Here is a 20,093-nt window from a genome sequence, read left to right as displayed (position 1 = left end):
GCAGGCCACAAAAACAACAACTGAAAAAAGATGGAACCCTTCTGTTAAAAGCCTGAGACATATTTTGGTCCAGCACTTAAAATAAACTAAAGTAGGTGCTAGGCAAGCCTTAAGGGAAAGGGCATTCAAAAATGAGGGGTCACCACTGAAAAGGCCCTGTCTCTGCTTACCACCCACCTCATCTCTACAGGTGCAGGAGAGAGACCGTGTAGAGGACATGAGAGAAGGATCAGCTGCTGGGCTGAAGATATGGGAAGAGAAACCCTTCAAGCAACATGGCCTCAAGTTATTTAGGAGCTTAACTGTGAGAACTAGCACTTTGTACCCAGAAACAAACATGCTGGTCTTTCAGCACAGGATGAATCACTGTATCCAGCCTGGCTGATACATTTTTGACTAGCTGAAGTTTTAAAACAGTTTTCAAAAGCAACTCACATAAAGTACGTTAAAGGAAGCTAACCTGGATATAATTGGATCATGGATCACTGTGGCCATAGTCATGCTTTTTAAGGTATAGCCACAGTTGGTAATGCTATGTGACTAGGGTGCCAAGTTGGCCCAGTGCGAAGCATGGGAGTGCTTCTGGGTCCTATGTGATGACATCACTTCCGGAAGTGATGTCATTGTGCCATGCCAGGAGTGCAGAGGGGAAAAAAATAAGTGACAGGTCCTCCCTGCCACCAGGAAGGGAAGGGGACTTGGCAATTCTATATGCATCACAGAGGAGACCTGAGCCTCAAATCATAAACCAGGATCCATCAGCACCCCTAAATTATGAGTCTGCTCCTTCCATCTGAATGCAACCCCTTTCAGGATAGGCTGACTCCTCAAACAAAACAGAACCCTTGTGACTGCACAGTGTAAGTGCCATGGGGTTGAGCAAGAGTCCACCAGCACTAACTTTGGGAAGTGGCCAGCCATATAAGAGCAGAACAATTGAAGAATGGTGCCCCAACTCTTCGCCTTGTCAACCTTCCCAGAAGGATACCATGGCCATTGGTGGCTACCTACTTTACTCCCTGGGTTATCTGTGTAAAACAGCAGAGAGAAGATTATTATTATAGTCCCATTTTATCAATAAACTGTGCCTGAGAACAGAGCTATACATGAGGAAAAATCCTTCCTAGGATGTACCACCATAGACTGCAATTTGGAAGGTGACATGTTTGAATACATTCCCACACTAGTGGGAAAAACTCTTTTTCATGTAGAAAATTAGCACATCTGGGGGAAAGGGTTCTGATATTCTCCCCATGTAATGTGTTGATTTCTACACGCAGGCAATTTTTTAAAAAATGTGATAAAGTGTTTTTAAATGTGACACCCACACATTTCACAGTCTAGAACTCAACCATGTGATTTTCTTGAACCTATAGCTATACCCTAAGAGCCTGCAATCTAGAAATCACATGCAAATATATAAATCCACTCTATCCCTTTTAAACTTCTAGCCATTAAGCTTGATCCTAGCAATCTTTATACGGAGGTACTATCATTGAACTCATTTCTGAATAAACACTTTTATGCTGTTAAACTGTTGTGAGGCACAAATTACTTCCTGTTAAAATGCTCTTGGCTTGGTTTTCCTTTGTAAACAACAAACTTAGTCCCCCCCCCTTTTTTTTTACCCTTCCTCAGGAAATTATTTTTCTTTCAGATGAGGGATATATGAATATGCCCTTTCCCCATTTCTTTTACTATGATATTGCTGAGACTAGATGTTCTGTACATTTTTCCACTGATAGTCCTCATTGATTCCTTTTGGTATCTGAAGAAGGGAGCTTTGACTTGTAAGCTTATACCCTGAAAATGTTGCTGGTCTTTAATGTGTCACTGGACCCGAAACTTCCTGTTCTACTGCAGACCAACATAACTACACACCTGAAACTACCTTAAGATGCTATCTGAGAGACATTATTTAACAGAGACATTGCATGTTATGAGGAACTGTGAGTGAGAGAGTATGAGGTAACTGTATTTCCTTTTGCACTTCCTTCTGAGGTAATATGTACTTCTCTGTTCCCATGCCTAATGCAGAGAAATCAGCTGCTGTTAAAGTCACAGGAACAGTTAAGTTCTTTAACTACATAAGGAAACAGCTTCCTAACAGAATACAATTCTTTTCCGTTAGGCATATGATACAGTTACTAAAAGATGTGTCAGCCCAAATGTAGGCTTACAAAGAGGACTGCTTTCTTCTGAGCAGGAAGTGTCTCTACTGTACATTTCCTTAGGCCTATGGCTAATTTGGGGGGCAAAACAATCTACCCTCTGATTTTCTTTCACCCTCTAATGACTTAGATGAATGCCTGAGCCTGAGAGATGTACTCAATTGACAAGCAGCTAAACGCAGAGTTTTCATGAAAGATCATGCATGTACAGATACTTAAAATGAAGCCATGTCCTTTGTACTTCAAAAATAGGAAAAGGTGCATGATCTTTGCCTTCTGAGTGCCCAAAAAAATACCAGGGGCATTTATCCAGACTGTCCTTGGATGTTGCTAAAACCTGCAGACTGTATCAAAAAAGCAAATCTTCCAAAGAATTAGTACTGGCTGATGGTGAATTCATTTTCCTTTGCTGCCCCTCAACCAGAAGTGTCCGGTTGAATGTGAGTCTCCCTATCCGTTCCTTCAAGCTAAACTAAGGCTTTCTGCACATTCAAGTATGCTAGTAGTATAGCTAAGGTTAGGAAATTCCTGGGGATTTGGAGATAGATCTTGGGGAGGACAGAGATTGGAGAGAGGAGGGACCTCGGTGAAGTATAATGCCACAGAGGCCACCCACCAAAACAGCCATTTTCTCTGGGAGAACTCTGTTTCATCCTGCCTCGCCGCTTTACTTCTTTATGATTAGCTGACTGTCACTCTGGCTTTTTTCCATCATGTTGATCTTTTATGAAAAACAGCTTATACATTCTGCAGACCATAAAGAAAAGAATGTTAATATTATCTGGTCTCTTTTTTGTTTGTTTTGCTCCATTTCATTAGAAATACTTCCAACCGCATAGGTATGAAAGACAAGAAATTAACCGTGCATTTCTAGGCAGAATGACTTCAGTCTAAATCCATTGAAATTAATGGGCTTAAAATAGAGTAACTCTGCATAGGAGTGCATGCTGAATCTGATAGTATTACTGGGCAGTTCCTATTCTGTATCTGTGTTTTTAAATCAGGGATGCAGGGAAAAGGTCAAAAGTAAGAGGTATGATGCTGCCAAGAGAAAATAATCTCAACAAGATAGAGCAAAGGATCCTAAGCAGAGTTACTACAGTCTAAGCCCATTGAAATCAACGGGCTTAGACTGGAGTAACTCTGTTTAGGATTGCACTGTTAGTCTATGAGGCTCAGTATTTTCTACTCTGACTGGCAGTGGCTCTCCCAGGTCTTTCACATTGCCTCCTACCTTATTCTTTTAATTGGAGATGCTGAGGTTTGGCCCTGACACCTTCCACGTGCACAGCTGTGCCCCCAACCCTTGCCCCTCTGCCTTTGGCACGAGACGATGTCATAAACTGTGTTAACCCGTGGCTGGCATCAAGATTATAAGCTTGGTTCTACTGAACTCTGGCTGTTGCTTCCGCCACTGTTTATTGAAATAAGAGACAGCTTGGGAAAAAGGTGTGGGCCGGGGATGGGAAATGGGAGTTTTATTGCATTATCCTTATTCCGTACAGCTTTGTAGAGCTCAAAGAGGACAGCAAACATACCAATTACTTGCATGGCTGGCTCCACGTCCGCTGTTGCTTCTTCCAACAATGACAGCAGTTTGGCTGATATCTGATGGACTGATTCAATGTTGCTAAATAAGCCATCCACATCAAACCTAGCAATCTGATGAAACACAAACGGTGGGCAGCAACTGTCAGAAAAACAAGGGACACTGTTTGTTGCCGATCTCTCCCTTGCTACGCTGCCTGCCGTTTCAGCACTCCCCTTCACAATCCCCGCCTCGGTTTGAAGAAAGGCTGTGTCTGCACTTTTTCAAAAAATTAATACTGATACAATTCATCATAAGGTGCTGGATCGAGGGGAGAAGCGTTTGTTTTTCTCCTTTTGGGTTTCAGAAACAAAATCTTGCACTTTTTTTTAAAGCCGCCAACCAATTAAAGACCTTTCTCCATCATATTTACTGTTTCTTATTTTACCACAGACATACAGATGGGGAAACAAAAGAGAATAATTTGGAGGGGGGAAAACCCACCACAATTTCCTTGATGATTATTCTATATCCCTCGAGGGCAAGCTTTTCAAAACACACACAAGCATAAGGTTGCCAAACTCCAGGTCGGGCCTAGAGATCTCCCAGAATTTCAATGGCTCTCCAGACCACGGAAATCAGTTTCCCTAAAGAAAATAGCAACGTTGGAGGGAAGACTCTATGGCATCCCATCCCTTCCCCCTCACCCTGCTCAGGATCCACCCCCAACTCTCCAGGAATTCCCCAACCCAGAGTTGGCAAACCTACATATACACCAGTTGTTCCCCTTTCCATGGATTATTACTTAGGAAATGCATAGGCTGCCTGCTCCTGCTCAAGGCAGCTAACAGCATAAATATAATAAAAGCATAAAACATTAAAATCATAAAAGAACCACCAAGGCCTAGAAATAAAATGGTTGATAAAACCACCATGATGGGGCATAAAATGGCAAAAAGTAATCCCAGAAGTTATTTAAAAAGCTATCATAAAATAGGAGCAAACATTAAAAAAAAACAGCAGTAAGAGCATTCCAGAAGAATGCAGTCCATAAAATAACTGGCACAAATTAAATTACATTTACCTGTCAAACAGGCCTATTTTCTGTGAAATGGGCAAATAAATACATCAGATTGGATTCAGCCTGCTTTTCGTCTCAAATGTCACATACTTCCCGGTTAACACAGGCCCCGTCCCACATGGCTTTTATATTCTAGGCCTGATCCCCAGCATAGCATGTTTGATGGGCAAACTACTCAAAAGCCAGGCCACAGTCAGGAGTTGGTTACAGGGATTGTATCACACCTCTGCTGAAAGATCTGCACTGGCTACCCATCTTTTTATTGCACAATTCAAAGTGCTGGTTCTTACCTTTAAGGTCTAAACAGCATGGGGCCAGGGTATCTGAAGGACAGTCTCTTCCCACACTATACAGCCTGTGAGGTAAGATTTGCCTCTCAGGCCTGCTCTCTGTGCCCCTGCCTTCAGAGGTGAGATTTGGCAGGTGGCGACTAAAGATGGGTCATGTTCTGTGGTGGCACCTCACCTTCGGAATGATCTTTGCCTTGAGGCTCACCTGGATGGTACCTACTTTACTTTTTGTTAGGCACCTGGCTAAAACATATCTTTTCACTCAGGTTTTCAATTAGGAGTTTTATCTTATCAGCTTTTTAACAGTCTGCTTCTGTTTTGTGGATAGTTTTTATACTGCTCATTTTAGGGTTGCCAGGTCCAGGCTGAGAAATGCCTGGAGATTTGGGGAGTGGAGCCTGGAGACGGCAGGGTTTGGGGAGGGGCCTCAGAATGGTTTAATACCATAGAGTCCTCCCTCCAAAGCAGCCATTTTCTCCAGGGGAACTGATCTCTATCACCTGGATATCAGTTGTAATTCCAGGAGATCACCACCACCTGGAGGCTGGCAACCCTAGTTCATTTCCAATGGCTTGTGTTTTAGTGGCTAAGGGCCATTTCCCCATGTCTTAAAAATAGCGACCCACACAGAACGCTGCCAGCTCCTTTCATGCGATTTCTGATGGCACCATTTCCCAAACAGAGGCAGGCGGTTATGATTCCGTTTTCGGGAGAACAGCCTATGTTTTGACAATTTATGTTTTAATATCGTGGTTTTTAATTGTAAGCGACCACCTCGAACAGGACTCAGAAGAGGCAGCCTAGAAATATTCTAAACAAATAAATAAACTCTTACAATAAAATCAAAGCTGTGATGTTTAAACAAAACCAAGGTGATCTGTAATAACACAACTCTGTAAACCAAGTTGCACGTACAAGCTTGGCACAGTTCCATTCAGTCCAGTTTCTTTTGGGATCATAAAAAAACCTTTTATTTGGTATATTTGCTGTTTCCTCATAAGTTACAGGGACAATGAATTAGTATGTGGAAATCTTTGAGAACCCAGCAGGATGTAATGCACTAAGTTAACAACAGTGTTGATTTTGGCAGATAGGTGAGTACCTTTAAACAAGCCTACCTATTAGTATTCATTAGTAACAGAACTGTGTATTTACTCAGCAGCTTGCAGAAAACACCCTAAAAGAATCAAATTGCATGTTATGGTAACCGGCACAGTATTCTACTATAATTGCTAGTGGAGGCAATTTTTGATTATAGAGGCTAGTGAAAGTTTTGATCCATTAAGAATTTCAGTGCAAACTCAATTCTAAATCAGTTTTCTGGACAGAATTAGTCTTTCCCCCCTTAAAACAGCTTGTCCTCAAACAATGTGAAACCTTTAAGTGCAATTATTCATACTAGGAATAATCTTTACCCATATTCTATTATTCTACTATGCATTTTTTGAATGTCAAAACAAAATATTAACATATATCTTCATTTTTAAAACTTTAAAAAAGAAGCACTAGGTACAACTTAAATTGTAGATTTATGCCTTAACATGGAGACCTTTAACCTTTCTCACCCACCTTTAACAACAGATGGCAACATAAGACCCACTGAGCTGGAAGCATTTGACAGGAAGTGAAGAAAACAAAGTTATGACCTCCTAAGAGGAGTTCGGTGGGGATATGGGGACAAGTATGCATGGAGCACTGGAGAATCTGGCCATGCCAGGGGAAATGAGACAAGGGGAGAGAGAGCTTTTGCCAGGAAAGGAGGAATTTCTGGGATAAAAAGGAATACTGCATATGCATCAGTAGCAGATCATTCTAAGAAAGAAAGAAAGAAAGAAAGAAAGAAAGAAAGAAAGAAAGAAAGAAAGAAAGAAAGAAAGAAAGAAAGAAAGAAAGAAAGAAAGAAAGAAAGAAAGAAAGAAAGAAAGAAAGAAAGAAAGAAAAGGGCCTTACAGGGGGCCATGACCCAGCAGGTGAGACGTTGCAACCCAGAACACCTGATACTGAGATCTCTCTACACAAGACATCTGACATGTGTTGGGAGATGCAATAGTAGCTGGGAGGGGAAGTTTACAAAAATGGAGCCAGTGGCAGGGCAAAGACTTTGCTATACACTGGAGCTGTGCAAAGGGGCTGTGAAATGCCAGAAGGGAAATGACAGCCCATTATAACATCTCCATGTCCAAGCCCGGCTCTGGAAGGCAGCTCCAGCCCATTTCCATTCCTCACTGCCCTCTGGTTGCAATCCCACACAGTTTTAGAGAGGTGAAATTGACAGATCCTTAGGTGAAGCAAAGATGAAATTGACAAACTCTCTGAGGAGAGATCTCTGCTGGCTCTGTCTTTTAAAACTACGTTTCCCAGCTAACGTTACGTCTCCCTACATTTGACAACACGTGCCAAGGTGTCCCATGTAGAGAGCCTCTGAGTCAGATCAGCTTATAGTGAATCAAACCACTAGTCTATCAAAGTCAGTACTGTCTGCTCTGATAATACTCTTCTGCTCTCCAGGGTCTCTCTGGGCAAAGGTCTTTCACATTACTCGATCCTTTGCACTGGAGATGTTGGTGATCAAACCAGGGACCTTCTGAACACAAAGCAGATGCTCCACCACTGAACCATGGCCCATCCCAACCTGTGAACTGAAGACCACTGCTCTCAGTTATGAATCCCCCTCCCACCCTTTGTGTAGCATCTTTTACACAGAAATTAAAATACTTACAATGGTATCAATGATTTAAGAGCCTGAAAAATGACACTTGAAGGGAATAAAATCAATGGACGAAGTAATGTAAACCTAGTTTCCTCTGGTCAACTATATTTAAAAGGGCAATTCATTTATTTTTATTTTATATAATGTATGCCCTATGTTTCTCCCCAATGGGAACCCAAGACAGCTTACACTGTTCCCCTCTCTGCCCTTTTATTCTCACAACAACTCTATGAGGTAAGTTAGGCTGAGAGGATGTGACTGGGCCAGGGTCACCCAGGGACGTCCCATGGTAGATTGGGGGCTTCCCAGATTCTAGTTTGACACTCTAAGCACTACACCATACTGCCTCTATTGCCTTCAGGATCCAGGCTGGCAACTCAAAGGCTTCTCCTAATCTGGCTATAAATGCTTCCAAGTCAGGGCTGGCTAAGAAGAATCCGATTCCTTACTTGCTGTCTGCCTTGCTCAGTTCCTTCTTGACTTTTTTGTCTTGCTTGTTTCCTTGCCTCCCTGTCACCTTCCTGCTTCTTATTACCTTCAAGTTGTGGGGCAGTGTCCCTGTCATTCATGGTGTTGTGGTTAGAATATCAGACTTAGAATTGGGAGACGCATGTTCTAATCCCCACTGTTGCACGGAAACTCACTGAGTGACCTTGGGACAGATAGTCCAGCCTAACCTACCTCACAGGATTCTTGTTATAAGGATAAAATGAAGGAGGCAAGAACAATACTGTAAACTGCTGTGGGTCTCCATTACCCTGGCCTTTCTCTTAGGCTGTCTTCACAGTGTTCACACACAATAGCTAACACACTTTCAATGTACGTTAGCAATCATTTGCGACTGGATTTTCCCGTGTGAAACAGGAAAATCCACTTGCAAATCATCATTACAGTGCATTGAAAATGCATTAGCCAATGTGTATAAAGGGAGCCGAAGTGACACTGGTGTCTCTAAACCCGTAGGTACTAGGGCTACCAACCTCAAGATGTAGGCTGGAGTTCTAGAATTACATCTGATCTCCAGACTACAGAGTTCAGTTTTCTTGGAGGAAATGGCAGCTTTGGATTGTGGAGTCTACGGCATCACATCCTCACTGAGATCTCACCCTTTCCCAAACTCTACTCTCCCTAGGCATTACCCCCAAATCTCCAGGAATTTCCTGAGCCAGGCTTGGTAACTGTGGCAGGAACTTGATTTAGCTCTGTCTTGACATGTTATAGCATTGACAGGAAGATTAAACTGTCAGTTTGGTATAACAGTTAAAAGCAGTAGGACTCTAATCTGGAGAACTGGGTTTGATTCCCCACTCCTCTACTTGAAGCCAGCTGGGTGACCTTGGGTCAGTCACAGCTCTCTCAGAGCTCTCTCAGCCCCACCCATCTCACAGGGTGATTGTCGTGAGGATAATAATGACACACTTTGTAAACCCCCTCTGAGTGGGTGTTAAGTTATCCTGAAGGGCAGTATATAAATCAAATGTTGTTGTTGTTGTTGTTATTAAACCCTTATGGGTAAAATGTTTTTTGTCAAAAGTCCAGGAGATCTCCTAAAAAGCTCTTGCTATTTAGGAACAGATGGTGAGAGATGTGGTTGGGGGAGTATTTTTGTGTGTGTCCAAGTCTGAATCAAGCTCATTCAAGTTTAGAATGTTAGCAATTTGGTGTTGCTTTCATCATTAAGAGCAAAAGTAGACAGGAATGCAGTTTGGCAATTACTTCTCTAAGGACATGCTAAGACGCAAGGCAAGGTGTTACTGAACTTGTGTTTTTGTCCAAAACATAACTTGCCCTCTGACAACCCAAGACTTGCTTACCTGCATTCTTCTTAAGGGCTCAACCACTATTCTGATGCAGAGATCCAGATTGTGGAAATAATCTCTTTCTGTCTGCACCATTTCAGCAATTATCTTCTGCCTTTTGGCCATCATACGCCTATTCTGTTGCTCTTCACTTTCCAGGGGAGAACCAACTGGGCCCGCGGACCCTGCTTGTGGTGCCATCTTTTCTGTTAAAATTTAATAAAAACTGGTAAAAACTCACTCACTATGTTCTGTATTGCCTTGCATTCTTGTAAGTGGGCTTCTGTGCTCTCCTGTGATTTATCCCACCCTTTCACCAAGAACCTTGGAGTGAGGTACGTGGGTTCCCCTCCCCCGTTTTATTCTCATTGCAACAACATGAAATAGTATTATCGAAGGCTTTCACGGTCAGAGAATGATGGTTGTTGCGGATTTTCCGGGCTATATAGCTGTGGTCTTGGCATTGTAGTTCCTGACGTTTCGCCAGCAGCTGTGACTGGCATCTTCAGAGGTGTAGCACCAAAAGACAGAGATCTCTCAGTGTCACAGTATGGAAAAGAAGTTGGCACAGTGTGGAAAATTACCTGCCAACTTCTTTTCCACACTGTGACACTGAGAGATCTGTCTTTTGGTGCTACACCTCTGAAGATGCCAGTCATAGCTGCTGGCGAAATGTCAGGAACTACAATGCCAAGACCACGACTATATAGCCCGGAAAATCCACAACAACCAACATGAAATAGGTTAGACTGAGAGAGTCTGGCTGGTCCAAAGTCCCCCATAGATGAGTAGAATTTTGCTGAGTAGGATTTTGTACTTTGGTCCTTCCAGGGACATTGACACTCTGACCAGTTCACCACACTGGTACTTATTGGGCTTGGAAACAGAATTTAATGTCCTGATAATCTTAGCAGCCTTCATCAACAAAACAAAACAAAACCAGGTTTCTAGCTATTATGTGGGACTGGGGTAGGAAACTTATGCATTACAGTGGGGGGGGGGGGGCTGCACAGCTCTAATTAGGATCATCCTATACCAAATTTACTGCGGGAAATAAAAGTATATACCACAATGGCTTTGAGAGTTATCCCCCATGGCACCAATACCTGTGATGCAGAAATTAGAGGACTACCAGAGAAATGTGGGCAAGCAAACTGTAGGGAGCAGCAGTTAAACCATGAAGATGGGTCTTATTAGCAGTGGCTGAAGTGACCGTAATCTGCCAGATCAAACACAGACAATGTCATGGCTGAAAAAGTGCCCATTTATTTAGAATATTTGGAATATTTTACTCCAAAGTTAACAGTCAGGTTAAAACAATAAATAACAATTCATTTCAAGCAATTGAAACAGTTCAAAAGGTATTCCAGTTGTTAAAAACCTTAGTAATAAAAATCAGTCAATGGGATGGATTCGACAGATCTGCTCACAGAGACACCTTACACTAGTGCAAGTGTAACCCTGATGTGAAAGTCTCTTTCGAGGGAGGTGCCTGGTGCCAGAGGAAAGCAACCCCATCATGTGAGAGGCAGGGTTGCCAACTTCCAGGTAGGGCTTGGACTTCTCCCAGAATTGAAACTGATCTCCAGAGATCAGTTCCCCCAGAGAAGATGGCTGCTTTGGAGGGGGGACACTGCAGAGTTGCCAGGTCCCCCAGAACCCAAACTGCGGCACGGGGGCGGGGGGGGGGGTTAGTTGTGAGTATTAGGAGTACTTACACTAGATTGGAGGCCGATTTTTATCAACTCAGCCCCATGTGGGGGCTTTCACTTCCTAGTCAAGTTGAGAATGATGTCATTCCCTACACAACAAGGAAGTACTCTGCTCAGGCTCTCAGTCTCCCCTCACCAATCCTCACATGGCTGGCAGGATAAAAGGCATGGGGAATGGGCCCAGGAGCCCCTCAGTGGACTCCTATTTTCTTTACTGAAGTAAGTGGACTCTGTGTGAGTTTATTGCCTCATTAGCACACAGGCATAGACTCTGAGCTACAATCTCTGCATTGCTTTGCTTTGCTTATTTATCCTACATTGCTAACAACATATAAGCCCTTTTCACCCTGACTTGGATAGCCCAGGCAAGCCCAATCTCATCAGATCTTGGAAGGGTTGTCTTTGCTTAGTAATTGGATGGGAAACCTCCAACAAAGGCCAGGCCTGAAGAGGCAGGCAATGGCAAACAACCTATGTCAGTCTCTTGCCATGAAAACTCCATCAGGGGTCGCCACAAGTGAGCTATGATTTGATGGCACTCTCTACCACCATAAGCCCTTTTCAGATGTTACAGAAACTGTCTTTCAAGAGCACATGCTGCTCAAGGTGATTCCAATATGCATGGTTACCAAACTGTCTGAACAAGGCAACATTCATATTTTTCATGTGTAGCTTCAATACACAAAACCCAAAACATTTGAAAATCCAGCGCTCAATCCATTCATGATGTTCTCACATCCAAAACACACACATTTCCCTATTCAGAAAATGTGGCAGCCATGCATATTGGGAGCACCACAGGTGTGTTCCCAGTATGCATAGCTGCTATGCATAGTACATGTAAATGCAATGTCTGTAAGGGGTTAGAGTAAACTATCATTTTGGTCCCAATGTTATGACATTAAAGTGGTTTGAATTCTAAGATCTCAATCAGTATTTTTTGGTCATCCACATTCTAGGGTTGAAAGAATTCAGGAATCCAGTGTAGTGCATTGGTTGGAATAAGACTGGGAAAAGACCTCGCTTCAAATCCTCACTCAGTCCTGAAGCCCCCCCCCCCCCCGTGGCCTAGGGCCAGTTCCTTTCTTCTCCACCTAATCCACCTCAACAGTTGTTGTGTGGGCACAGCGAGGGAGGAAAAAACTATATACACTGCTTTGAGCCAGATGGGAAAGGTAGGATTAAAATGTGATAGATGAAGGTAACAGGAACAAATTGAGGCCAAATAATAGTAAACTATCTAGCTGACACACACAATCACAAGTTCCTTTTATCTCTCATAAGACTAGCCTTTCCTCCGTTTTCCTATGAGACATAGATGTGGAATTTCTCATCCTGGCTATGTAGCTACAGGTATTTGTGTGTTTTCTCATTGTGATTTGCATTCAGTTGAGAATGTGTATGTTTTCAAAGAGCAATCTCAGCACTGGCATGGAACGAAAGTTGGGTGAATGTAACCCAGCACATATTCCAAGACAACCACTGCTTTCCAGGAGACTTCTGCATCTACAAGGGTGGAGGTGGGGGTAGCATTTTTCCTTGGCTCTCTGCCATTATGCAACACAATAGGTTTGCCTGTCCTTGGAGGTGTCAGGTTGCGAGGCTGTGAGACTATCCCAAGGGATGAGGTTAGCAAATGAGCTACCTGTGTCCTTTGCAAATAAGTCTCAGGGTGGGGATAATGAAGGGACCGTTTCTCTTCGGTAAAAGTCATGGAGGGCAAATCTCTGTACTTACCTCCTCAGGTGTAAGGGGGTCCCTGAACAAGAGGAGAATACATGGAGGCTGGCAAAGCCCTTTGCAAACTCCGTGGCTCCAGGCTCTGCAGCTTCTCTCCGAGAAATCAGCTCAAGGGAAGGTGTGTTGGGGGCAGTGGAAGGACAGGCTGGGGGAGGGTCTGAAGCCAAGAGAAACGCTCTGGGGTGGATTTTCTGGTCCTTCCACTAATTTGTCACCTGGAGAAGGGTTTTTTCAAAAAGTATTTCAGGGTTAAAAGATTTCCAGAAATATACATGGTTCTTAATATGTAAACTCATGAAAAGATCCTTCCTGGACTGCAGAAAGAGGTGCATACTCTAATGTTTCAACATTTCTTTTCAAATGAACGCCTTGGGCGGGGAGGGGGGGACCTTAAGATTCAAAGGTTCAGGGTGGCCTCTTGAGTTTGCTATTTTGGATGCCTTTAAATATGTGGCAAAGAGTCAGCTGTAACTCATCACACAGTTCAGCCCTGCCCCTGCTGAGCTGTTTGGAATTCTTGGGAAGGGGGGGGGGGTGCAGGGTTTGAACTTCACAGGTGACCATGTCCTGACATGGTTACAGGCACAATGTGTACAGTAAATTTTGAGAGTGACCACCCACTCCACTCAGCACCTTTCCTGCAATGTGATTTATCCCTGCCCTTTTACCATGAACCATAACCCTAGTTGAGTATTATAAAAACACCTACATTAACCAGTGTTGTACCAAGAGTTTAACGATTTTGCAGACTGCTAGCAAAATCAGTGTAAGAAGGAACTTTGCTAGCATTGACTATTAATTAATGTAATTGCTGATTTAACATGTCACTATGGCTGATGTATTTATTTACTCAAGAGGGCTTTCTACTCAGATGGGGGGGCTGTATTGTAAGAAAGTGGTCTCAAAGATATGCTTCTATAAAGAGATAGGGACCATAAACTTCACTACTATGTATTGTGTTATGTACTATCTGTTGCTTTAAGTATGTGATACTGGATAGTTCTATGTTGTTTAATATGTCAGTCTTAGAATTGCTTATGCTCTGTCTCAGCATTTCTACTGCTTTGTATTGGATTTTTGCTGACATTATATCTGTGAATTCGCATTTATATACTCTTATTGCATTATTTATCGAAATGTACTTGATAGTGACTGTACTAATCTCACACTGTCATGCCTCAGGTAGGGTGAGCCACCTTACGCTGCCACCACTCTGGGATTTAGGATCTCTTGGGAAGGTCCAGAGTACCCTCCAACCAGGGCTTTTTTTCTGGGAAAAGTGGTGATGGAACTCAGTGGGTTTCCCTCAGAGAAAACGGTCACATGGCTGGTGGCCCCGCCCCTGATCTCCAGACAGAGGGGAGTTTTGATTGACCTCCGTGCTGCTCAGCGCTGCGGAGGGCAATCTAAACTCCCCTCTGTCCGGAGATCAGGGGGCGGGGCCACCAGCTATGTGACCATTTTCAAGAGGTTCCGGAACTCCGTTCCCCCATGTTCCCCCTGAAAAAAAGCCCTGCCTCCAACCCTTCTGACCTCTGTAGTTTGGCCAATAAACAGGCGTGAGGACCCAGCAGAGTAACAACAAACAAAATAGTTTATTTACAAGGAGGTCAGTTAATATCAAATAAACAAGCAAGGTGCATTAGCAAATATAGATGGGTGAAAGTAAAATAACAGAAGTCCCTAGCATGACTGAACTCACTGTCCCTCTGTCTGCCAGGCCTGTCTTCTCACCCTACCTGGATGAGGGCCTCTCCCCCTAGCAGAAACCTCCTCTGGCCTGCTCCCTGGGAGAAAGAACACAGGCTTTTCCCCCTCCCAAACTTATATAGCACTAGCCCCCTGTGTTCTGATTGGCCAAAAAGGGCACCAAAATGGCCCAGGGGCTGGGAATTGTAGGCAGGCCTACTCTCACTGCTAACAGGCTTCTGAGGCCTTGCTAGGCCTTCCTGGCACAGCCAGATCATGACACACACTATGGCCATTTCCACATGCCCTTAAAGGGATGACACATTCACGGAAAGCTGGCAACATCTCCATTTGCAAAACATTTGCAGGCCATTTGGCTTCCGTTTTTCAGCACTCTTTTGTGACTGTGGAAAGTGCATTCCCAGAAAAGGTGCCAAAAAACTAGAAGCTAAATGGCTGTAAGCACAAAACTGAGATGTCTGGATTCCTAAGGAAAAACCACCAGGGCCGTTTCCAGACGGCTTACCTTCTGCCGCTCCATGCTGCAACGTTGTGGCTTGTGCCGGAGAAAACGCGAAATAGCGCGTTTTCTCGCGCGAGTTTTGTGCAACATCGCACAAATCTCGTGCGAGAAAACGCAATATTTCGCGTTCGCCACAGCACGAGCCGTGGCGTTGCGGCATGGAGCAGCAGAAGGTGAGCCGTCTGGAAACGGCCCAGCATTTGGTGAGTGGGCCATCCCTTTAAGGACATGTGGAAACAGCCATATGTCATCCTTCTTGAGTCTCAGTGAGAAGGTGGACTATAAATGACATAAATAAGCAAAACAAGCAAACAAATAAAATTCATCATCCACCTTTCTCACTAAGACTCAAGGCAGATTACACAGTGTGAGTTAGTAATTTCAAGGACATTTCAATGAACAATGCAATAGGGTCTATAAATGCAAATTTGCAATGATTTAAAACCTGCAGAAATCCAATACAGAGCTGAAGAAATGCTGAAACAGAACATTAGTAATTCTAAGACTGACATAGTAGCAACATAAGAACTACCCAGCAGGATCATACTTATAGCAATAGTAGTGAAGTCTTTTGTCCCTCACTATCCCTTTACTGATGCATCTCTTTGAGACCACTTCCTTCCAGCACAGCCCTCTGTTTTAAGCAAAAAGCCTTCTTGAGTAATTCAGTTTTGCATCATTTATGGAAAGCCAGCCGAGTGGGAGATTTCCTAACCTCTTTAAGGTAGGCCATTCCATAAAGTGGGGACCACCACAGGTAATGCACATGTATGGGCAGCTGTTGATTTTTCCTACATGCAAGGTGGCACCTGCAGAAGGCCCTTTTCAGATGAGTGAAGTTCCCGTGGTAGAACACAGGGAGAGAGACACTGTAGAGATGATGGACCAAAGCCATGAAAAGTAGGTAGGTAGGTGGAGACAGTTTAGGCAAGGGAAGGGAGAAGCTTGGATATAGAATGAAAGATCTCACAGTCTACCTGATCTTCTCAAAGATAAAGTATCTGTAGATTTAGAACTGGCTAAGTGGCTACTGTGTAGCTCCTGGTTCACATGGTTTGCTGATATGTGAATGATCCTTGAAAGATCCTCGGGATCATTCTCACAAACTCTGCTACCCATATGCACAGCAAAATAATTAATTTTATTTGACCAGCAAACCTTAGTTTGCAGTTCTCAGATTGCCAACTCTGGTTTGGGAAATTCCTGGAAATTTGGTGGGGGGTGTCAGATTTTGGGGACGGCACTCAGCAGGGATGTGATGCCAAAGAGTCCATCCTCCAAAACAGCCATTTCCTCTGAGGAACTGATCTCTGTAGTCTGGAAATCAGCTGCAATTCTGCTAAAATGTCAGACCCCACCTGGAGGTTGGTAACCCAAATTTCAACCAAGCCAGTAAACTATCAGTACAATCCCAAGTAGAGGTGGGCATGGACCAGGAAAAACCCATGGGCCATCGGGCTGTGGTCTGTCACATTTCACAGACCATGGACCACAAACTTTTCATGAACCTGTGCCAGTTCACGGACCGGTTTGTGGGTCCATGCCTGCCAGTCAGCTGGAGCAAGGGTGTGTGTGTTAAACATTAAAGCCCTCTCAGTGCCACTTGCCATCAACACCTGGAGCACTTTAACCACCCCCTCTTGCTCCAGCTGACTGGCGGGCCCATCAGTCAGCTGGAGCAAGGGGGGGATCTAAACATTAAAGTCCTCCTGGTGCCACTTGCCAGCGACGCCGGGAACGCTTTAATCACCTCCATGTCTGGATTCACGGATGATGGACCAATGGACTGGCTGAAAAGTCATGGGGTCCATGGAAAATGGGCATCCCATGACCCACTGGTTCACAAATGCCAAAATGGCCCAATCCATGTGAAATTTTGGTCTGTTTTCTGGTCTGTGCCCACCTCTAATCATAAGCAGAGTTACATGACTGCACTGTATGGGTTGGCTCCCAAAGATATATGCCATTAATAGTAGCAGCTACCTCCAGTACAAGATATCTATAAAGAGCCTGTTGTATTAAAGGAAGGAACCTAAGGCCAGAAGAAGGTGCTTCTGTTAGCAGAAAAGACTCATGGGATCCAACCCCTTGGGTTGCACTTCTGACAAGAGGGATTCCAAATGGTATTTGATCCTGGTTTGGAATTCTGGTTTAGCAAACCATAATTTGCTGGTTTAGATTTCATGGTAAAACACATTGGCTGAATCCACACCTACTGGCACAGCGCTAAGCAGGTGGAGTGAAAGCGTCTTTCCGGCGCATTTTATGACGTCATTGCGCCATGATGCCTTCTCGTGGTGTGATGATGTCATAAAATGCACCAGAAAGACGCTCTCACTCCGCCTGCTCAGTGATGTGCTGGTAGGTGTGGATTCCAGATAGTAGCAGACATTGGTTTGCCATTACATCTCAACTACGTAAGCCCTGACAAGCAGAACCTGCTGGAGAATATTCACTCAGAGGTTTGATCAACTGAAGAAAGCTATAAGACTAAGGTTGCAATCCTAAGAACACTTTCCTGGGAGTAATCCCCATTGAACAAAATAGGGCTTACTTCCTAGTAGACCTGCTTAGGCTTGCACTGTAAATGTTGCTCTAGACTTCAGAAGAATGCAGTAGTCCTTCAGATCATGCATGACCTGCCAGGAAATTTGAGATTACTTTGCTACCCTTGAGTTCAATGATAAATGTCTGATTAGGCAATCCAACCTCCAGTTACAAGATTTGTTTTCAATGAACTACTTTTTGCTATACGTATTAAAAAAGCATCTAACCAGTATAGGAAGTGTCTCCTTTCAATTCCCTGACTCGAAATTCTTTTAATCATTATGTGAGCCTTCCCTGGGGTGTTAAAAAAGCCCTGTGAAAGGAGAAAATTTACCCAGGATGAAAGAAGAATATCCTTATTGTGAATTGTTTCTGGTGAATTCAGATGACCATTTTCTTCGCTCGTTTTGCAGTGATTTCTAAAGTTGATGCACAAAGGGTTCTCTGCACAGATCCTCCATTGTATTTTCTGCTTGCTACAGGGGTTCATTTTGTAGCATTTCCATAGCACAGCAGCCACAGAATATATTCACGTGGAAATCTTTTAGAAACTATCAGTCCATGTGGAAGTCACCACACCGTCATGACCGAAATCACACAGAAGTGGGGAGTTCTATCCACAGAGCATGACTTTGCCACTTCCCATTCCAGTTGCACTCCCAAACGCCACCCCCTGCAGCTGTTCCTGGGATGAGGGACCTCAGGAATAGATTGATCTGCCATGGGAGGGAGAAATTGACAAAAATAGTCCTCACGCACACATGGAAATTTTAGATGGGCTCCAATCCATTGTGTAATTGCAAACATCTATGTTGACCTCTTTCAACGTATCACAGAACTGTTTGGGGGAACTTGGAAAAAAAATCTAGTGCCCAGGTACCCACTTTAACAGACTCTTCTGTATCCTAGCACTCCTAAAAGATTGGTGATGTGTCATTTCAGCCACAGCACAGCTCACCAAGGTAAATAAAATCCGGAGAGAAGATTAAGGCCTCATCTTTATCCATCTGAAGTCAGCAGAATGAGGGGAAAATAAATGCTTCAAGTTAAAGCGTGGACTGCACTACCTCAGATTAACGGGGAGGGGGGGGAGGCATGTAAAATACTATATGTACATATGTACCATTAAGTCACAACCCCAGCAAAGGGCAAATGGGAAAGAGAGGTGGTTTGCCATTGCCTGCCTCTTCAGAGCTATCTTTGGTGGTCCCCCGTCCAAGTACTGACACTGTTTAACTTCTGAAATCTGATGAGGTTGGGCTATACCATGCTGCTTTCCCTCCATAAAGTACCATGCAAGTGAAAAAAATAGCACATCAAGAAGTATGTGAGCTGGAGCCTCGGATATACTAAGGTTTGAGGGTCCCCCCCCCCACTTCTGAGGAGTTTTTGCCCATGGAGGAACATTCAGAAATGCTATTCTACCTACACTATGAACAAGCATGCTCTGTTATCCACCTCAGGGACCTACCTCCCCTTTTGGCTGCAGGTGTAGAGCAAACCTAATTAGAGCATTACAGAAAACCTGCTTACTAAACTTTGCCAAAGGACAGGACTCTTATTCCTGTAGATCTAGACCAGTGTTTCTTAAACATTTAATAGCCAGAAGGAGGGGAGGAACTACATTTATCTGCAGTTCCGTGATTGTTTATTCCCTCGGGCTTCTCTTTTATATTGCAAAGCACTTCAGGGTGGCTTCGGACCGAGCAGCAGATTGGCAGAGTGGAAGGGGCTGATTAACAGGGACCGGTTCAACAGGCTGGCAACGCAAGGAAGGTAGTGTTCCACCCTGAGGCAGACTTTTTAAAATTTCTGATTTTACATTGGCGATCCAGCTCACTCTCACACCTGAAAAAAGTTCACTTTTAGAACAGGTCACACTAAGGATTATTTGTAGGCACACTACAACTGGGCAATCTCCCACCCTCATCCCGCATCTTCTGCATGCACAGGCAGGGGAGCAATGGGAGGGCCAAAATGGCATCCCATGACACCACTTCCAGCCACATAACCTGAACTGATGTCACCATGTTGAAGGACATGGTGATGTCTTGTCTGGTTATGCATCTGGAAGTGATGTTGTGGGACACTGTTTATGTAAGTCCCTACCCTCCTTAGTCTCCCAGCAACACTAACTACTTGCCATTGGTGGAGAACACCCAAGGCTGGTGCCAAAGGTCAGTATAGTGAAAACACAATGCTCAGCAGAGGGCCTGGTGCTGTTACAAGATACTTAGCTAGAGTTGCCAACTGCGGGTTGATAAATTCCTGAAGATTTGGGATGGAGGAGGTTTGGGGAGGAG

General features: G+C 43.9%; 1 protein-coding gene across 1 annotated transcript in view; it reads right to left on the bottom strand.

Moving 5' to 3' along the window:
• ARHGEF38 (Rho guanine nucleotide exchange factor 38) overlaps positions 1-20,093 on the bottom strand; it is a 68,962-nt gene that overhangs the window by 40,482 nt on the left and 8,387 nt on the right. The window contains exons 2-3 of the mRNA XM_054990300.1: positions 9,595-9,785; positions 3,710-3,833 (exon numbers count right to left, since the gene is read on the bottom strand). Of these exons, the coding sequence (XP_054846275.1) occupies positions 3,710-3,833; positions 9,595-9,785 (315 nt within the window). The remainder of the gene's footprint in view (positions 1-3,709; positions 3,834-9,594; positions 9,786-20,093) is intronic.

This window comes from Eublepharis macularius, chromosome 10 (genome assembly GCF_028583425.1).
Source record: "Eublepharis macularius isolate TG4126 chromosome 10, MPM_Emac_v1.0, whole genome shotgun sequence".
NCBI classification, from domain to species: Eukaryota; Metazoa; Chordata; class Lepidosauria; order Squamata; family Eublepharidae; genus Eublepharis; species Eublepharis macularius.
The sequence above is the reverse complement of the archived record's forward strand: the minus strand, read 5'-3'. Positions and strand labels throughout refer to the sequence as shown.